Consider the following 22,262-nt stretch of genomic DNA (forward strand, 5'->3'; position numbering starts at 1 on the left):
TTTAGTTGAACACTAAACTGAGTGAGAAATTCTTCTAGTTAAATCAGGAGCCAAAAGTTTGGCAGAGTTCAGTCTCTGTTCAGTGTATCTACAAATATTTATATTGACTGTAAGATGACAAGCTTCCCAGCATCCCCTGGTCCTGGCTCCCTCAGTATCCTTACATGAGGGGACATTTAGCTATTGAGTCTAAAGGCTTTTTGATAGCACAGCACTTACTGTGAAATGTGTTGTTTGGGTTAGCTGAATGTCTCTGTCACTTATTTCCCAGAGAGGATTTGAAAGTTATATATGTTTAGCAACTACTGTATGCTAAAGACAAATGGATTTCCACATGGTCTCATAATCTGCTGGGAAACTGTCCCTCTCTAAGGCTTGAAAAATTGCAGAACAAAAAAGAAACAAAGGAAACAGATAAGAAAGCCTTTGCGTTTTGGAAAAGAGATGGGTTTGGAGCAGGGTGGGGGGATATGTTGAATGTTTGGGGGTTTACTGCCAAGACCTTGCTTCTCTGTTCCTTTATCCCTTATGAAGTTTTTCCCACCAGCACTGTCAGTAAAAAATACTACCAAGTTAGAAAATTAGCAGCTCCTACCCTCTTAGCATAGATGTAGCTATTTATACAAAGGCATTTTTCTTTAAAAAAAAAATTAGGTTGTGCATGAGACCTTGAGATAAACAGGTAAAGGATCATGTGAGTGGATCCATATGCTGGAATTACTCAAACAGCAGCTTAGGAACTACAGCCTCAGAGCACCACATGCAGAACCGTAGGTAAAAACATACAGGTCATAGTTATTGACTTAGATTTCATAATGCAAGTCCAAAAATAAATTTACAAATCATAACTAGCAGCCTACTTTAGCCATGTCAATATTAAGAGGAGTGCAGGCATTTAGCTGTTTTTCAGAGCTATTGACAGTGCCTGCTCACTACTTCCACCCAAACCTGAAGGCATCTAAACTCACTTGATGTTTCTATTCAGAACTGTGCATTTCCCCATGTGATTAGTTAGGTGTATGTGTGGAAATGTCTCAGTCCAAACAAGCAGCTGTCTGGCACACACATGCTCTCAGCCCATACACGTATATCAACAGCACCGTGAGTCCAACACAAGGCACTGCGCCATGGCCATTGAAGGGTGGCATCCAACAGACATGACCTGACGAAGACTACAATTGGTGGAAATGTGAGAGATCCAAAATGGGTTCTCACCTCAGCCATGGGAGATCCAAACCCTCACCCGGGATCTCCAAGACACAAGGGATGCTGCAGCATCCAGGCTCTGAGGGGGCCAGAAGCAAATTCCCACCCGCCAAGGGGGCTCAGCTGAATGGCCAGGAAAGGAGGACCCCAGCAAGCAACACCCAGCCGGTTCTAGAAAGAACACATTAGAACGTGTGTAAATGTACACAGAGAGAAAGATCCAAAGACAGATTAGCTGTCTTGATGTCTAATGGGTTAACCTTGGTGAACATATTGCTTATTATTACTTATTCAGGACAGGAATGATTCAGCTATCCTTGTATTTTCCAAATTATTATCTGAGTCTGTAGGAATCTTTTCCTTAAAAAAAAAAAGTGTTAAGCTTGTGTTAAATCCATCTGCCCTTGGCATTATAACCAACCAGAGGCAAAGAAAGTAATTTCTCAAAATGACACCAGTACAAGCTATTTAAATTTGAAATAAATTTCCATAGGAATTAAGTGAGAGAAGCGAGTAAATTTAGCACTAAAATAAATACCTCATGATCTTGCTTATAACCAAACAAACAGGGAAATGCATGTTCTCTGGATAGATCATTGCAGAGCAATTTCCAAGGGAAATACGCAAAATACTAAGCTGGCGCTTCCAGTTCAAATGCAATGACATGATGAGTTTCTTGCAAATGTATGCCAAAAAACCTAATCCAAACTGGAAAGAAGAGAGGAAAGCTCCTATGAGAAAGTTTTTATAAAAGCTTCATTCAGGGCCTCCACCCTCATGTACTGTACCAGCCACCTTAGCTTTTCCACTCTGCGTGGTCCAAGAAAGCAGTGACTAGTGTATTAGAAATGCTGGCTTTAAAATGTTTGGGAAAGGACAGTGACAGCAACATAAGTTTTAATAATCAGACACAGATTATCAGATGACCCTTAAGTCAAAATGAGGCACAGAGATTTAGGTGTAACAGATTACAAAATGAGTAAACTGAAGTAATATGGATGGGGAAAAAATAATGTAAAAATTTCAAATTGCTCAGTCCCTCTGAGAATTGGGCACTTTCTAGTGGAAAAGTATAGTCAGGTTATTAAAACACAGCATTAGGTATCTAGAGATAACCTGTTCCCAGTCCAGTAAATAGTTTTTCACACTTACAACCAGGATTTCAAACAAAGGCACTTCTCCCTACAGCTGTACGATCAACTTCCTTGGGAAAAGCATTTAACCCCTCAAACTTCAGTGTTCCCATTTCTAAAACAAAGCTCGACCATTTCTTACACCACAAATACACTGGGAACCATAACTAACTTTTCATAAAAATACTGTAAGCTACAACTTTCTACATATATTTACCATTTTTAAAAATATATATTTCTTTAACTAACACTGGAGGCACTGGAACAGGTTGCCCAGAGAGGTTGTGGATGCCCCCTCCCTGGAAGTGTTCAAGGCCAGATTGGATGGGGCTTTGGGCAACGTGGTCTAGTGGAGGGTGTCCCTGCCCATGGCTGGGGGGTTGGAACTAGATGATCTTTGAGGTCCCCTCCAACCCAAACCATTCTATGGTTCTATGAGTCTATGAATCCCCCTGCTCTCTAAGTACCATTCACATGCAGCACGTTTTTTTTCCTAGGTTATGACTTTATAGCAAGGACCCACCACTACAAGTGGAGAATGTGTGTACTTGCATCCCAGTTAAAAATAAGATCATGAATGCTGGTATTACTTATCTGCTCTTCCAGAAAATGCGTGGTGATCTCTCTCTGTACCTGACAGTGTTTTTATGATGAAACACAGTCCATAAATGCACCCGAAATCATGGGAACAGATTTGTGTGTGTTTGACTTGCTTTCTCTCTCTCCATTCTTATCCCCAACACCAGGACTCAGCTTCCTCAGGCTTTTTCCATCTGTTGTCACTTTCATTTCCCACTTACCTACTGTCACAAGTCCACGTACTGAATGGCAGCAGCTAATAATCTATGCTCATGGCTTTATGGCTTTTCATAAAACTACTCCATTCTGTGCCTTTTTTTTTTTTGCCTTACTTCTGCTGTGGCTCTGTGTACACTCAGTGTCCCAAAGAACAAGCTTCCCTTGTGATTGTGTGAAATAGCATTTAACAGCTTTGCAAAACTGATATTATTTCCAAAAAGGGTATTTCACTTCTCAAACATGCTGAAATTCATTAAAGTATTTTGTGCCATCTGTTTCCTCTTTGTAAATAAATAGCTCTTTCCATCATGGCAACCACTATGACAAGCTACTAGTATTTATGAGGATGTAGCACTCACAGGAACAGAAAAAGTGACTTGTATGCGCACAGCAAAAAGAATCCGTTTCAGCTTAAGGTGAACTTGGAAGCTGTCCCCAGAGCCAGAATGAAGATGATATCCTTATATGTAACTCGGGAACATTGAGGTATAACTCTTAGATAATTGGATGTCTGTATTCCCATATCCAGCAAAGACCCCCAGGGGATTTCAGCCCGCTTCAAGTCAGACCCACCATTTCTTGAATGAGTTCAAACCGTTGTTCAATGACATCTTCATGAGATCAGCTGCTCTGCCAGCACAGCTGGCTTTCCGGTGGGATTGGCTGGCTTTAAGCGGAAACTGTCAGTATCTGCCAAACGGTGGCCAGACACCAGAGCAGACTTAACCGATTAGTGGAATACCCCATCCGATGGCTGGATGCGATTTCCCTGTGTGTGTGTGTGTGCACGCTCCACCTGCGTGCTACCACATCTGAAGGCTGCGGTGGTACCCGTACAGGCAGCCTGTCCTCCCAGGTGAGCCAAAAAGAGTCAGTCACCTCCTCGCTGGTGCAGAAGCCGTTTCAAGTTTCCCGCAGCTGAAAGTCGCTGTGTGCATGTTTTATGTAAGGGCCCATAGGAGCCGGAGCGGCTCGCTCGCTGCCCACCAGTGAGCCGTGAAACACAGGTGATTAGTTCCAGATGCCGCTTCAGCGCCTTTCCTTCTGTGGTTTCACAGGACTCCCCAGAAATGGAAAACACACCAGAAGTTGGTGTGTATTTGTTATCCCTTCCCTGTTACATCAGGCAGGCTGCAGCGGCAAATAAGATGTCTGTGGAAAGACTCCTCCACAAACTGAAGGGATCTGTATTACACTCCCTATGGACCTTACAGCTGATTCACAATGGACCTTACAGCAAGAACCAGAACCTCATATTAATTTCCTGTGCGTTGTCACAGCATGCCCAATACTCGCAGCAGGTTTGCCAACCCCATGACAGCCCCATTCACACTCGAACAGGGACCTTGCTTTGGACAGGTAAAAAGTGCCTTGTGATGGAAACAAAGGAACATGATAGCTGCTTCAAAACTCACTATATTTCATCTGCCTGTTTGTGCCTCCAAAATTTCTCTCTAAGGTTTTGACCAAGTGCACCAAACCAGTCTTTCAAACTTCTTATAAGTTTGTTTCTCTTAAAAATCTCACTACAGGAAAGCCATTTTTCTCACCGCTTCTGAATTATAATAAAAGCAGATCATGTAGCTGCATCTATCTGACAAATTACAGTATAACATTCACTTGTAAATTCAAAACATTTTCTTCTTAGCACACTGTGATCACAACCGATATATAATCTTGCTAGAACTTGCCATTTACATCTTGCATATTCAGGGGCAGGGGGAAATCCAGCTTTAATTATTCATGAAAAAAATGTGGCGATAGAGAAGCTGAGCCTGCAGTTTTCAGACGTATCAGAAAATATAATTTCTTAGACCCTGAAAACATTCCAGTGTAAAACATTTTGGGCTCATGGAAAGGCAATTGTGCAAATATACAGGCCCTGTGTAAACATTAAAGTATTTACAAGGTCCTCCAAGGATTTCAGTCAGACAGCTTGTTGGCTTGTCTTCACTATCCTTGTCATTATATTCTTCTGTATTCATGCTTCTATTGTATATACTTGGTTATGAGGACTGCAGTAACTACCAATACACTTCCAAGTGCAGGAGGTCAGCAATGAGCTATTACTCGGCCTCCAGCCCTTTCTATCAGAGGAGGGTGCTGCTGGCCGGGTCTCTGCGAGCCCTCCTCTCGGCCAGCTCCACGCTTGCTCCACATCCACTGCTCTGTGTAAGCCTGCAGCTCCTAACCTTGAGGGCACAGCGCCAGCTCCAGCTTTCATCCCGGACATTTTAGGAAAGGGAACAACTAAGGGTGGGAAAGGTTTATTGTAGGTTGGAGGAAGGGTTACATCTCCTGGTATTTATTGTAGCATGGGAAGAGTAATTTGTTTTATTTGTTCGGACTATGCTCTAAAAATAAACAGTAATGCAACCAGATCTTGGGCATCTTTATATGGTTTTACCAGTCTAAATAAATAAAAGCATTTTGATTCATGCAGCACCTTTAGGTAGTAGCTCCATTAAATAGTCAAAATTAGAGTGGGTCAAAAATCACCATCAAGAGTTCACATGAAATTTTGTCTTTATGTAAGGCCTTTCATTTAAGAACTTGACAAAACTTGGCAAAGACAACAGATGTTGAAAGCCACATGAGGTATATAGGCACTATTTTCCCTTCTGTAACTGAGAAGATGGTTGAAAAATAGATTGGTTTAGCCAAAGCAACATAAGGAAATGGGGCAAACCTGAAAACAGAACAGTCACTCCTCCTCGGTCTCCTGCTTTCCTCCATATAGCCATCCTCTTCCTGTCTCATCCGAGTATTCACATTAATAAAATTACACTGTTTGCAAATTACTTTTTTCCTATGAGACATTATCTAAATTTGGACACTGAAATCACTTCATGCTAAATTTCAAATTTTGGGTGAAATTTAACGGTAAAAAATTCTGAGAAAACAGTGTCTCTGGTCACTGAAAATTAAGGCTGAAAAGGCCATTAGGTCATTTTTGTAGATCACTCAGCATCACTGAGTCTTGTTTCTCCCCAAAATCTGTGGAGATAATTAGATCTCCTGAAAACTACAAAGCTAAGTAGCCTTGTTTATCACCACCTGCCATAGAGCAAAAAATTCATCAATAACATAAGTATTGGAGTTAATATACAGCAGTAACTCTGCCCAGTTGGAAGTTCACCTTCCATTCATGGTGAGATTAAGACAACCTTCTTCACACAGATTAATGTGCACCAAGTCTTCATCTTTGGTTTGGTTTTTTTTAGGAGCAGTTCTGGATAATTTGGAGCCAAGCACACTCTGAAGGCTCAAGCATAGTGAAGCAAGTTCATATCGGCCTCTTGCCAGGGTAAAAGGATGCAAAAGGAGACAGGCTGGACTTTCCCACAGAGATCTGCAGGAGCTGGTGCAGGGGCAGGAGGGAGCAATAGGTCCTTTCCCCCATCCCACATGGGCACCACCAACCCCATGTTGAAAACAAAGCAAGGCCGTGCTGCTGTTCTTCCACGCACATGGAGCGACATCTGGCTCTGCTGTAATGTTTCTGTCAGGGGGACAATGCTGCCGTTTATGGCTCGTACAGTTGCTTCTCAGGTAATGAGACCACACTAAACTTAAAACTCAGCACAGGAGAATAGGCAAAAACAGCACTAAAAACGGTTCTTTGCCATGTTTGCTTAAGCCTGACGTAGAGGCAACTTAAAGCCCAAATGTAATTTTAATAAATCTCACCCACATCTCAACACCTTTCCTCCATCTTTTCCATAGCGGCCAGGGTTCTCCCCAGACAAAGTGTGGCCTTGTTACAGCAGCTCCCTTTTCCCTTTGTGCAGCCAGAACAGGATCCAGCTTCCACTGCAAACACTTTACAAAAGATGGGCTGGATGCCCTCTGATGCGAAAACATTGCCAAGTCCACCCACTAATGACGCCTCTCAGGATGAAAGCGCCAAGCAGCCATGAGACACACCGGCTTCTCAAAGAGGCGAGACAGAATCCACCATGTGCACCTTGGTAAGTTGTCTTTGAATGAACACTTGTGTGAGCAAGATGGGTAAGGAGTCTTTTAGTGTAGTAGTTGCTAGTCTAGGCCCAAACCAAAAGCACCCACCCACACCACACACCACCCCCCCCAAAAAAAGTCTGATGATTTTCAAAATCCAAAGCCTCATCTAAAAAGTCCACTAATTACCCCAAATTTTATAACAGGCCAAACCAGGACCTTGGATCCCAAATAACCCTCAAACATGGGTTGGCTCAAATTCTGGATCCAATGTCTGCGGTGTGGGCTAGGGCAAAACTAGAAGGGAGAAAGAAAAAAAAATCAGCCTTGCTCCATCGATCTTTAATATAGGGCCACCTCTGATACACTTTAAAAAAATATAATGAGACCACTATAATATATATTCCAGCCAAAATTCTTGGCTCCCAAAAACAGCTTTATATGGTATGCAATACAGAAACACCCAGGAGACGCTATAAGAACTTTGACAAGGCTAATATTAAGCTAGAACAAAACAGAACTACTGGCACCAGCTCCACTTAGCTCTTAAGTAAACTTGTCCCATTAAAAAGTAGCCTCTAAGATATTTTCTCTCTGAAGTGTATAGTAGCTTATAAAAAGCAGGAAGGGTTGCCAAGTCATAGATGTGTTCAAGTACTCCTTACCCTCATTAAAGAACATTCCCTGGCAGCCAGCAGCTTTGAGTGTTCCAGTGAACCAGATTTCATAAGGGGGGTGTTTACAGTGGTGTGCAATGTAGCTGGAAATCGCGGTGCACCATAGCAGCCCTGTACTAGATACAGCTGGTTTTGGAGCCTTATCACCCAGGGCACAGAATACAACAGGCAGGGTGACCACTGAGGTTCCAAAAAAATAATGACTATTAAGAAAACAAACAAATCTCAAGCCTCTCTGCTCTATAGAAAGAAAAGCATCCAGAGATGCCAGCACCTAAATACAAACTAGGTAGTGAAATACTACTGAGGATCTAGGTCTCCCTTCCACTAGTTTCATAGATAACGCAATTTACGGAGATGTCTTCATAGTGAGCATGTACATAATTTATCTTCTTAATGTACCCACTAATTCCCACAGCAGTTAGGAGTTAAATTCTTTTGTGGATCTATTCATGTAAAAGCTATTTTCTCTTGTCAGTCCAGTGTCTAGCACATCTTCTGCCTGGGGATATTATCCAGCCCTGTAAGAGGAATCAACAAATGATCAGATACAGGTCTTTTCATCCTTAACAGCAATGAAGAATTGGGAAAGAGGAGATCCGCACTTTCTCTCTAACAGTATGAGTGCTAAGGACCTGCAAACATGCGTTCTCTTCAGTTTCTCATTTTTCCTCCCTGCTCCCAACCAGGCACTGTTTTCCAAAGTCTTTTCAGTTTTGGTTGAAGAAGGATCCCAATTTATGTGGCATTTCTATGGCATTTAAGCAAGCTATTCGTTATCCAAACCTTTCGCTCTGCATACACAAATACAATTTATCACCTGTTTATAAACACGTGCTAGCTACCAGTTCCTACACAGCTGACCCCTGTCCCTGTTATGACTTGGGGAATCCAGCAATGCACAGTTTATACATTTTGTGATCTTACAGAATAATTAATATTGAACAAAGAGGATGTAGAACCTGCCACACATGTAACTGTCACATACACTTTCCCATAGCAGCAATAACGTGGTTGCAAACCCTCAGCCAAGTTGACACAACCATAGAAAGAGAATAGCCTGTGCAAAATGACATCTGAAGATAAAAATAGACATCTGAAGTAGATAAAAGTAGACATCTGAAGATAAAAATACTCCCAAAGCATAGCAAATAAGTGGAAATTAAAAACAACAGGGCCTTGCATACTCTGGGTGGTCACTCTGAGATAAAAGAAAGACTAGAGAAGCAGATAGGCAGGCTCCCACAGCATCTCGTTACTTGCAGAACCAGTCAGAGAGAAAACAAATGAGATATCTTAGTCTACAGGGAAAACACATGGCCAGAAAAGTCATGGCCAGGCACCTTTCTGTAAAATTTTGACTCAAATTTCTAGGATGCTCAGAAGTGATGAGGAAACAGAGATAAGGAAACACATACAGAGACTAATTTTTTTTAACTGTCTTGTCTGTGTATTTCTCATGCTAGGTAAAGTAATAGGACCTTGGTTTGGAATTCTTACAAAGACTGTATGTTAGGCTTCATAATTTGTTTCAGTTATGACATTTCTTACTTTAAGAGGCAGATTATAAATCCAGAATTCCCTTGAGTCAATATTTAGGGTTTGGGATGCCTAAGCTACAAGACAGATCTAGGGATCAGTCGAAATCCTGGAGGTCTAAGGTGGCTGAATGGTGAAGCTTCATTTATTTGAGGGGATAACAAAGTAACAGACCATCCAAGAAGTATGCTGGAGAGACCAAGAAATGGGCCAGTGTCATAGAATCATACAACAACTTGGGTTGCAAGGAACCTTTGACAATCCTCTTGTTCCAATCCCACTGCCATGGGCAGGGACATCTTTCACAAGATCAGGTTGCCCAAAGCCCCATCCAGCTTGGCCTTGAACACTTCCAGGGAGGGGGCATCCACAACTTCTCAGGGCAACCTGTTCCAGTGGCTCACCACCCTCATCATAATAAATATCTTCCTTATGTCCAATCTAACCCTATCCTCATTTAGTTTAAAACTGTTGCCCCTTGTCCCATCACTACAGGCACTGGTAAAAAGTCTCTCTCCTTTGCTATAAGCCCCCTTTAAGTATTGAAAAGCTGCAATAAGGACACCTCAGAGCCTTCTCTTCTCCATTCTGAACAACCCCAACTCTCTCAGCCTGTGGGAGGTGCTCCAGCCCTCTGATCGTTTTCATGGCCATTCTCTGGATCCGCTCTAAAAGGTCCATGTCTTTCTTGTACTGAGGACTCCAGAGGTAGATGTAGTACTCCGGGTGGGGTCTTACAAGAGCAGAGTAAAGGGAGAGAATCACCTTCCTCGATCTGCTGGCCATACTTTTTTTTGTGCAGACCAGGACACAATTGGCTTTCTGGGCTGCAATTACACATTGCCAGCTCATATCTAATTTTTCATCTACCAGTACCCCCAAGTCTGCAGGGTTGGTCTCAATCCATTTATTACCCTGTCTGTACTGATACTGGTGATTGCCCTGACACAGATGCAGGACTTTGTTGAACTTCATGAGGTTCACAATGGCCCACTCTTCAAGCCTGTCAAGGTCCCTCTGGATTGCATCCTTTCCCTCAAGCGTATCAACTGCACTATATCAGCTTTGTGTCATCCACAAACTTGCTGAGGATACAATCCCATTGTCTATGTCATTAATAAAGATATTGAACAGTATTGGTCCCAATATGGACTCCTAAGAGACACCACTTGTTACTGATCTCCATTTGGAAACCAAGCCATTGACTACAACTCTTTGGATGCAGCCATCCAGCTAATTCCTTATCCATTGGATATTCCATCCATCAAACCCATATCTCTCCAACTGAGCTACAGTACAGTACTGTATCAAAGGCCTTACAGAAGTCCAAGTAGATGGCATCCATAGCTCTTCCCTTGTCCACTGATGCAGTCACTCTATCATAGAAGGCCACTAGATTAGTCAGGCATGATTTGCCCTTTGTGAAGCCATATTGGATGTCTCGAATCGCCTCCCTGTCTTCCAAATGCCTTGACATAGCTTCCAGCAGGATCTGTTCCATGATCTTACCGGGCACAAAGGTGAGGCTGACTGGTTGGTAGTTCCTGGGGTCCTCCTTTTTATCCTTTTTAAAAATGGGTGTGATATTTCCCTTTTTCCAGTCACTGAGGACTTCAACCAGCTGCCAAGACTTTTCAAATATGATGGAGAGCGACTTAGCAACTGCATCTGCCAGTTCAGATGTGTATCAGCCTATTCAGACCATGTCTAAGAGGATTTAGATGAAAACTTGGCAGCCTATAAAGTGTCTAGCTATAAAATCTTTACCAAGTTGTGATATTATGTATTTTGCTTTAGAGTTTCAGTATATTCTGTGACCAAGTTATCCAGAAACTTTTAATGTTCCTGGAGAGGAAAGGGAAAGGAGTGGGAGGAAAATGAAATTTTATATATACATATAAATATATATATATATTTGTCCTTCAAGTGAATAGGACCTCACTCTGAACCAGGAAAGCAGCTATAATTCTTTCCATGGACTTGTCATCTAACTGGAATACCATGGGAAACTTTATGACTTCTTCCCCTCTGTTTTATCTGCCATGGTACATATAGAAGTCATCCATAATGTCACAGATTGTTTTTATTTCCTCCTACCACATTGCTGGCTCTTTTTCCTCTCATGTCAAGTACAGTTAGATTATACCCAGCATTCAGTGTGCCTGCTAAAAACTTTCAGATATGGCTACATTTGGAAGAAAGTTATAAAGTGAGGACAGAATGAGTGACCAATATTTTATTTTTCTACAGAGTCATTCAAAACTAAGAGATTGTCCAGTAGAACTCAATACTAGGAGAAATGACAGCTGAAGTGTCCTGCAAATAGTTTTAGTTGTGGATATATACTACCCAAATATGTCTAAAGGAAAACAAAAAGTCTTTCTATGGTAAATAAATGAATTCATTTTTCCTTCTATTTCTTCACATTACCTAATTCATTCCTAGAGAATATCTTAAAGAATCAGCATTTCTGCTATTATTTTACAGAAGACAATAGGACAGAGCTCTCACTACATACAAATAAATGTAAGCTCAGCACCTATATTTAGGAGAGAAAATTATTCTTATTACTGGTTATAAATGTCCATGAACAGACTGAAGTTCTGGATACTGGTTCACACACTGGAAGATACACAAGACAGGTTGGATTAACATAAGTTAAAAAATAAAAAACATAACTTTTTTCCAAGCTATTCATTTAGTCTATAGTCAGTGGAGGCACTTCCAGAAGAGAATTCATCCTACCTGCCTTAAATTGCTATCCTTGGATGGCAGGAATCGCTGCCTGAAAATGTACATCTTACGGTACCAAACACACAGGAAGCCCAGACTAGTCATCCAGAAGTCAGGTAAGACAAACTCCACCATAAGGGACTCTACATACTGTGGTGGTGTTCCTCTTCTCTACAGTATCTGCTCAAAAGAAACAGGGTCACAACTGTCTGTGAAAACCTCTAGTAGATTCCCCATTGGACCAACTGAACCTCTAATAAACAGCATCTAACTGGGCATTACAGAGCACTTACTGCTCTCAGGACTCTGGTGACAGTGGTAATTCAGATCCTACCATAAACTTGAAGAGAAAAGGAGGCTTTTGTTCTATTTGTACAGCACATTGCACTGGGGGGGCATTGTTCAGGATCAAGGTTTCCTTTTACTCCTTTGTCCCTCCAGGCTCCAGGTCTCAGAGAACCCACACAGTCTCCGTGCAGAATGTGACACAGAAAACTTACAGATCAGCAACATAAGACCTCACCATTTTCTCCTGTGATGAACAAAAGGTTCCACATCCAAGTAGGGAATGCATTTCAACTTCAGGAGAGAACTGTACAGGGATGCGCTGAACAAGTCACCAACCATCTTGGCCACCATGACAGCCAGCATTATCAGTAGCAAGGACTGGACATCATTTGTGATCTCTACCTAAGGAGAAAACAGAATAAAGGACTTTCCATCTTTTTTATATACCTGGAGACAATGGCAATGGTTGCACAGGACTACCTACTTCTTTCACGAGGGAACGGGAAGCAATTCAGTCTGCTAAGAGCGGAAGGGTGCTCCCCCTCCTTTCCCAGGGATAGGTCATCAATCAAGACTTCCACCAGAGAGTCTTGGCCGATGCAGTGACAGCTCCCCCTCCTGTTCCCATCAGCTTGAAACACTGCACTTACATTAAAACTCACATCTGATTCCCATATTTCAGGTGGGTTGTGATAATTTTGAAGGAGGGTAAGTAGAGATGGAGTAGCCAGATTGCTTAAAATAGCTTGGCATTGTGACAAATATTAAAAAATGCAAACAAATCCAAATATTTTTTCTTTCTTGCTGAGTTCAGGAGATATAAAATTGTTTTCCCATACTGCCGCTTCCTGACAGAACAAGCTCCTTGTACAAACATTGTCCTGAAGGATGCCAGGAAAAGGAACAAAAAGCTTTCAACGCAAGTCCAGCTCAGGAGATCAAGCAGCAGGAACACCGCACAGTTACTATGCTGAACAACGTTTGGCAGTACAAAGCATGGTGCAGGCATCCCTGTCCCCATGATGACAAACCTATGAATGTGGCACTGCAGCGCTGGTTTAGAGAAACCTATGCACAAATTATGGTATCTCACCTAAAACATCTTTCCTAAGTATACTTGTTCTTTCTCTCTATGTAGTGAGGGTACAGTCAGATGAGTGACAAAGTATGTAGCATATTTTAATACTTTATCCCCCTTCAGCTACTTGGTTTTGCCTTCACAGTTGGACACAGCCATGGCAACAGTACTGTTAGCTCACTGCGGACGAGTTCGCTTGACCTACTACTGCAAATGTCTAACAGCTGCGGTGGCAGTGACTTAACAAAGCACATCAATACAACGGCCTTTGAAAAAAGGATTCAGAGTGAATCCTCATACACAAAGGAAAGAGTAACGTGAATGCACTTAATACTGTTTATGCCCAACTCACAATAACGTCAAACATTTTTTATGGTGAAAATGACTGCACGGAAATATTCTGTTTATGCTGCCTTAATAAGACTTTTTAGTAAAAACTGCTATGTCCTTTCACTTCCCACTATTTCCCCTACTGCTGCATCCTATTAAAAAAGGATATTCGTTAGCAATTATCCTGGGATTAAATATGCAAACTTGCCTCATAACATTAAGGAGCTTTTGCCCAGAAACTTCTCTCTAATTCAGACAAAGTGAATTGCAGCACATCATTGCTGTTTAATAGACCTCATTAACTAGAGATTGTTAAGTACTCCAAGAATCTACATTCAAAGAATGCCAATAAACACATTTCTGCTTGATAAACCGTAGCAAATTTATCCAGGCTTATACATTCACCCTCCTTCTGTCCCTGTTCTGGCTTTGGAAAGATAACATCCAGGATGATTTATAGTATACCCCAACAAGGGACTCATGTGGCATGGCCAGCCGTGTACAACAGGGTCATGCAACTGTCCTTTCTGCTTGGACATAGCCAGGGATTTCTAATAACACCACAGCATTCTTTGAATGTCTCTTTAAACCTGGTATTCAACTGTTTTATGTAAAAACACCAGGAACATGTCAGTTGAAAGGAAAACAGCAACTGTGGGATTTTAAGAATTGCTTCATCATATCTGCCACAACTCATTCACACAGATGGAGACTCCTTTATTGTGGATTCCTTTTAAGGGTTTTTGTTTTGTTTTTTTTTAAAGTATCTTGCTATGGGGAACTCTTCTGAATAAAAACAGCATTAAAAATTAATATAAGAACACTCTAAAAAGCTATAAAAACACCCTAAAACTCTAAATTTAAAAACTCTTGAAACTCAAACTCTAAAAAACCACTCTCAAGTGACTGCTTTAACCTGGACCGAATATCTCCATAACAGCAAGAAGCAGCAAGAACCAGAGCCTGGCTTTGAGGCTTCCCTCCTTGTTTTTCATCCCATTTGAACCCTTCCTGCTACCCGCCCATCCTCTAGCGGGAACAGTCAAGCTGGCCTGGCCTGGGCCCTCATCCTTTATTGTCACAAACATACGGCAGCATTTTACATCTGCTATTGAGAAACTCTGAGGCTTGTGCTGATTTTCCCCAGCCTTGCAGTCCTCCTTCGTGCCGGGATCTGGGGATGGGGAGGTGGCTCCTCTCTACAACAGCACATTGAACGCTCGGAGCAAGTGCCTCTGGGTTCAGCGTCGGACTTCACTTCCTCCAAGAGTTAACGCCCGTCGAGCAGAAATGCGGTTTATCTTTGGCAGGCTAGTATGGCTGAGGTCATTAAAGAAAGACACGTTAAAAGCATTTTGAGCAATATCTTTTGTATGTAAGTAAATGTAAACTTTGGCCAAAATAGAGCTGATAGAGTTATCCTCAACTCTCACTACAGATGGAAACTGGAGAGGCAATTTTTGTGATATGAAATTTTCTTGGAAATAGGCAATACTAGAGCAAGACCATACAGCAAATCTGCAGATGACTTAGAAATTGATGATATATTTGAAGCATGAGCATGAAAAACAGATAAAATAATTTATAAAATTTCAAGAAAATTTTGCATGAAAATTTAACCCATTATGTGACCTTAAGATAAGGTGAAGCTGTACACTAATTATAGATCAAGTTATTTATGAAGCCTAGACTAAAGCAAAAGTTTTATTAAAAAATTGACTTGATTTCAAATCCAAGTATTTGGAGAGCTGGAGAAAGCCTTATTTCCTTCCTACTGGAGTTTCTTAAGTTGTGGGAGAACATTATTAGCTATAAAAGCATATCAAATGCTTACAAGAATAAACCCCAGAGATCAAAGAAGAAGTGGTGGGGTAAGGGAATCATAACAAAGAAAGATTCTCACACAAAAGATACAGTCACTCATATAAGAAAAAGAAAAAGTATGCCATTCTTAATGCAGAAGAAAAAAGGAAGAATTCATCAAAACTTGTAGCTAAAATCTAAGTCCATTAATGACGAGCATGATGGCAATGCAGCAGCCAAGTTCTCCTTGAGGTATCTTGATAAAAATCAAGGAAGCACAAGTTAATCCAAGAACTGTGATAGATTCAAGTCATCCTATATAAACATATGGACACACACAAACCTACACACACACATATATGTGCTCTTCATAAGGCTTTATTAGTATTCCCTGTTTAGAGAAGGGCCATCTGCTCCCTGCTGAGAGAGACAAAGTGCAGAGCCTCGGGACTCAGCTGCGTGAGGAAGTTAGTGCTCGGTGAGCTTGGGCGTGAATTTACTGCGTATTAGCTACTCTGCATTAACTGCCCGTTTGGGTACCCTTGGTGCTTGGGAAGTGAAAAACAACATACTTCACCTTCAAAAAGGAGCCCGCCTAACTTACACGAAAGCACTCTTACAGCTAGCCCGCACAAAAGCACTCTTAGTAGGTACTAGAAGCATGCACCCAGGGAATTAGTGCCAAGTAACTGGCAGGCTGTAAATTCACACTGCAGCTCCCTGCATGCTAATTCTCCCAGCAGACGGGTCCTTGTAAGCCCAGAACAGCAGCCAAGCAAGCCCAGCCACAGCCCAGCACCACTAGGAGCCCATGAGGTCCAGGGCTGGAAGATTATGCAGCCTCTCCTTTAAAAATACCTATCTGTTCAAACCAGTTCCTAAAGAATCTAAGAAAGGAACAAATTACACGGACTATTACAGAGGGAGAGATAAAATAAAGGTTACAAAAGGAGAGAAAGGAAGGGGGGAAGTAGGGGGCAGCCACCAAACACCTACAACTCTTCAGCCATTAAACATGATGTTTCATTTACTGATATTCATTCCAAGGCTGCATTTTAGGGGCTGCTCTTTAGGATGCAATTTACTCTCTGTGCATATTGCCAGAGTGTTTTTTTTTTTTCCTTTTGATCCTACGGGTGCAGCAGGCTGTGCCAAAAAAGTCTTTGCCTAGGGCACCCGTCTATGCAAAGCCAGCAGTGCTAATAGGCGCTGGAAGCACTCGACGCTGACACTTCATACATCAGCAGCCTAGTAAATTGCACCTATTTTTTTTCAATATTCTGTCTATATACAAAATCTCGAAAAATGTCATTTACGCACACAGAGGCCACAATTAATTTATTAGCACAGTTATTCGAACCTCTTTAAATATCTTCTTTGTCACCGGAGGTACTTTTCAACAACCCCCATGGTCCTGAGTTTCTCAGGCCTCCACATCATTATAATCTATTAGGCACCTTCATGTTAGCTCTGTTTTATTATATAACACATAATTATGCATTTCATTAACAGCATCACCAGGCACGGTACATCAAAGGGAGAAAGGCAGCTGCCCAGGAAATTCAAAAAGATGCAGTTTACTTAAAGCTCACTGTTAAAAACCCTCCTCCACTTTTCAATCAAATTGTGGTTAACATGTTTCAAAGGTTTTACTCCAGCTCAGAGAACAGAGTCCAAACAATCTCATTAGACACAAGGCTGCTGATACAGTGAATATTCCCTGAACCCTTGATATTTCCAATAATGTCAAAGAAAAGATCGCCAGCCAGCTACGTAGTGCAAATCAGTTTTCTTTCTTCTACTGAATACCCATTTAGCAAAAGAGCTCTCTTGCTACTTGCAGCCTACAATGACAAACGCAGAAGAGAGGGCCTATCAAAAAGAAAAAAAATATTTTGTAGTCAAATTCATTTTTCAAGATTTGTTCAAATGGAAGATCTGCCTGGCAAACTGAACAAACAAAAGACAAAATCTCCTTCCCTCCCTCCCATGATATAAAGGCCATCATCCTTGGTAGAAGCAAACTCTCCAAATGAAATATTTTTGTCGTTCTTCACAAGGTTACGCACGCTTAACTGGAAGGCCTGGAATTTGGAAAATATTTGGGGAAAAACAAGCAGCTGCTGGACAAAGGTACATATGTCTGAGAGCGAGTTTAAAAAGGGGGTGGATGGGAAGGGACCAGCCGCACCCCATAGTTTTGGAGTTGAGGCTGCAGCTGGCACAAAAGGCCAGCTCTGGGCACAGTTTCCTGGTCTCCATGCCACCAGATTTTGTTGAAGAGTTCACACTCCCCCAGGAAAGCACCTTTCGTTTCTCTCACATGTAATGAGAACTTCTCTCATTTGAAATTTTTGCTACTGTTGATTAAAGACACCAAGAAAAAATCATTCATGCTCAACAGCACATTTCCAAAGGGTGGAAGCAGAAAACTTTTGATCATTTTTTTCTTGGAGCAAATGCCAACAAGGTTGCAAGCTGATCACTTGACATAAAGAAGCGAAGGAGAGAACAATTCCCTATTCACAGCAGTAGAAGTGCTGTTCATGCAGCTTTCTTGAGAATAGGAGTTTTTGGAAATAACATCTCCCAGGATTAAGTTATTGTATTGTCACAGTCATTCAATAAACAATGCAGATCTGCATTTCAATTTCTTTAATCTCTGGATCTGCTGGCCCTTAGTAACCTGCGCGTTGAACACTGGAGTCATTTTGCCTCCCACTTGATAATGTCTTGACAAACTATGAATTGAAAAGCCGTTATCATGGTCTGCTATTTTCATCTGGGGTTATGCCAAAAGAGGCACCATTTTCACATATTGATCCAGCTGAATACTCCCTCCCTGAACTTCCATTAATCTCTCTCTTTAAAACTAAGTGAAAAATATTTCTTTCCTGTGCACTTCACCTTTAAAGAAATCCTTTATAGTCCTAGGACTACATCCATTAACTCAACTCACTTTACTGTATCTCCTTATCACTCATCACCATCACTGCTGGAAATTTTTGGAAAAGTGGGATGCTGCAATACAGTAAACATAAATCTCCTACAAAGACACAATTGTCATGCTAGCCCTGAAAAGTTATGCATTCAAGTTCCCTCACACTGCTGAAAATAATTATTTCTTGCAGCCTCAGGCACACGAAGCTGTGCATCACACTCTACAAAGGGCGGCACACCCGGTGTAGGTTCACTGTGAGGACATCCCGCCAAACCCCACTGCCAGGAGGATTGCACAATTAGTGGGATTCTTCCTCTTCCAGAGCTCCAGCCCATTAACTATTCCAGGCCATTACGAGGAGCAGGCAGCCTCTAGCACCCTAGAGCTTAATTACTGCCAAGACAGAGCACACACAAAAAAATTCTTAGTACAGGGCGCGTACTTTTTCTCTTTAAGCAAAGTAGTTCTAATTAATCACACTCGTGCACTACTTCTTAATTTAGCTTAACTTGTAATGTTCAGTGAGATCTCATCCCAGTTTTCTCTGATATGGATTTAAATATTTGTGTGCATTTTCCTGAAGCCAACCAGCATTTTGTTGATGATCTCCTTGTTAAAAGAGAGAACATTTTTTTCTAATTCCAAGACCTAGTACAGCAGCAGGAGATTACTAAAGAGAACACAGAAATACCCAGCACAGCTAAGTGATCCCTGGAAACAGATCAAAATCCTTCGAGCTTCAGTCCTTGGGAACTTGGATGGAAGATGCTATGCAAATGTTTGATTTCTTGTTTCAGTCCCTCAAGGCCTATAAATACACCTGTTTTGACAGGTTGTGGCAATGGATGCAAGTGATAATCGGAAACAGTATAGGTGATAGCAGCACTCTTGCCAAGATCCCCTGGAAAGATATCTACCAGTGATTTTTTTTTTTGTAATCTGGCTCTTTATTTTACGTACATAGCAGAGACCAAACCCTGAAAGGAGGTTTCAAAGCCATCTAAATCTGTGTCTCAGGAAAGTAACACTGCTGCATGGTGTATCAAGTGAACCTTCCATTAATAATAATAGCAGCATTGTGTATGTGGATTGCTGAATATGCTAAACATTCAGCAGGCATACGTATTAAATCTTTTCAAAACAAGTACTGTACTGTATAATAACCCAGCTCAGCAACCTTGTACCTTTTTAACCCATGGTATGCCAGAATTCTTTGAATTATGATTCATGAGCATTTGTTTAGATAAGATAGATAGACAACTGCAATGAATCTCTGTCCTATTTAAGCAATGCTAAAACCAACATCTCCAGAATGCCATGCTTCTTATGGCCCCAGCTCCTGAGGTCTAGAAAAGGCTGGAGAAGGAAGAGCCCTGCGACTACAGACAGCTGCAGGCTGGACAGTGGATTTGCCGTGGCTATTTGAGAAATGCTCTACACCACAGGCTACAAACTTCATTTCAGTTTTAACTTCAGTGGGAGATTAGACCTTAAATATCAGAACAGAAAACTTACAAAAGCTTGTTGTTCTCAAAACGAGCGTAGGTATTCATTCACTGAGCCTCCAGTTTCTTAAAGAAGTGCATTGTGAAACCTGAGGTCCTGAAACCATTCCCCATCCCCTTCTCCATGAGAGTACAGTTTCACTTATTTCATTTTCCAGACAAGCTACTGCCAAAAACCACACGGTGCTCTTCCCCGAGCTGGAGCAAATTCAACAGAAAATAGTAGGACTTAATGTATTTAACAGTTTGCTGATTATGCATTGTTACTCCAATTATTTTGGGATTAATTTTAATAAGACTAGGATCCATACAACACTACTACACATCTTCCCATCTTTGTAAAAAGGTGACGTCACTTGTGATCAGGTTCCGAAATAGCGTTAACTATACCATTCAAGCACACCGGGCTCCTCCTGACAGGCGGTGCAAGCAGAGCGAATGCTTACCCTGTTAGGAATAACGGTAGGGTTGGAGATTTTGAAAAATTGTTTTGACTAGGGTTTAAACTCTTCATTAGAAAAAAATCAGGCAGCTTAGTAACAGAAAATTAGGCCCTGTCAAAACAACTTCTGTGAACCATCTCAGGTGTAAACAAAAACGTTAAGTGAACCCTAAAGTATTTAAGTGTGACGGACTGATGGATTAAACAGTCTAGCACTGGGAAGAACCTGCCACATGAGTTTCCAAATAATTAAGCACTTCCTCTGCCTGCTTTGAAGGAAACATGATGTGAAAAATCTTGAATACTACACATTTGTCCCAGCTTCTGCAAAATATTTTCCTTTCCCCACCAAAATCAGGTGAAAAATCAACCACGTGGCATTCTCTGCTCGGGAGTTAAAATGAAGACTGTGGCTGTGCAGAGAATCCTGACCAAAGCTAAATTCAGTATTGAGTAGTCCTGCTGGAGTAACTGTACTGAACTATTTTTAAGCATCTACGGAGAGAAGAATTTGAACCTGACTGTTGAGCGGGTACGTACGCCTTTCTGCCCTTCTGGTAAGGACTCCATAGTACGTGTCTTATTAACCAGCAGTGCAAAACATGCTCCCTGATCCAGAGCACGTACATGTGCATTCATCCTAAAGCAAGGGTCAAAATCTTCTCTCATCTACACCAACATACATGAAGATGCTGATGTGACCTGTCATGAGCGTCTACTTTCTCACACAGGAATGGCTCCCCAACAGGCAGCTGTGTGCTCCTGATCATTTTCTCTCCAGAGCACCAGGCTGTGTTTGCCCCAGGAGCCCAATGTCCCTTTCACACCCTTCCATCTTAACCAAGGCAGAGGAAGGCATGATCAGAGCTCTCCCAAGGTCCGTGTTGCCAAAGTGCGCTGTGAGGATGGATTAGTTTTTTACAGTTCTTTCCTTTGTCTCTCTGTCTGTTCCCTCCCAAGTATTGCATACACTCTGCTCAACAAGAAGGAGAAAGGGAAAAGTCTGATTCGAGCCTTCCAAATAAATTCTCTTTTCTTTGAACAAGGGTCAGGCTGATGAAGAGCGTGAGATGGGAGCAGTATAACCTGAGGTCAGTCTTTGTGCTGTGTCATCTGAAGCACCAGACAACTCCACTCCAGCTAACTCCACAGCTGTGCAGCTTCATCCTTTCTAAAACTGTTTCACAAGTTGCACCAGCAACTGCAGAAGTCACCAGCTGCTGCGCAACTCACCAGTGGACAACAACCCTGGTGGTCACTGCCAGTCTGGGGTGTTGGTTTCTTGGGGGTTTTTTAGAGATGGAAGAAAGCAGCTCAGGTCTGGCTCTGCAAGCTTGCCTGAGGCACAGCCATCAGGCACTAAGAGTTTTTTCGTCATCACTCTTTCGTATTTCAAAACGAGAGCAGAGCTGTCATTAGGAGAGGTCCCACAGGCTACCATTTATGTTCCTCTTTTCTACAATGCTTCTACTTTTTCACGTGCTTTCACAGTTTCCCCTCAGTGCCCACCTCCAATCAGTTTTTCTCACAACAGCAGCACACCTTTCACCAGCGCTCACCACCACCGCCATCTGTGTCCTGGACCCAGTCTTACCCCTCTTCCAAAAAAAACCAGGGAAAACATTGAAACAGCAACAACAAAATGCATTGTTCTGCCCATCTTGAGCAGAGGGGAGGCCGTGCTCCTCCTTAGGGATTTGTCTGTCTCAGGACCTACAGTAGGAACCTCCTTCCCACCAACAGACCATGTTCAGCCCAGCAGCTGCTGGGTTGTGTAACCACTTGCTCCTGTTTCAGCTGGATCCAATAATCAAACAGGGATTTCTGGC

At 41.9% G+C, this 22,262-nt stretch overlaps 1 protein-coding gene across 1 annotated transcript in view; it reads right to left on the minus strand.

The window, feature by feature from the left end:
• LOC142600265 (chloride channel protein C-like) overlaps positions 1-22,262 on the minus strand; it is a 104,169-nt gene that overhangs the window by 48,235 nt on the left and 33,672 nt on the right. Inside the window, exon 12 of the mRNA XM_075742999.1 lies at positions 12,570-12,736. Coding sequence (XP_075599114.1) covers positions 12,570-12,736 — 167 coding nt within the window. The remainder of the gene's footprint in view (positions 1-12,569; positions 12,737-22,262) is intronic.

Source organism: Balearica regulorum, chromosome 2, assembly GCF_011004875.1.
Source record: "Balearica regulorum gibbericeps isolate bBalReg1 chromosome 2, bBalReg1.pri, whole genome shotgun sequence".
Lineage (NCBI taxonomy): Eukaryota > Metazoa > Chordata > Aves > Gruiformes > Gruidae > Balearica > Balearica regulorum.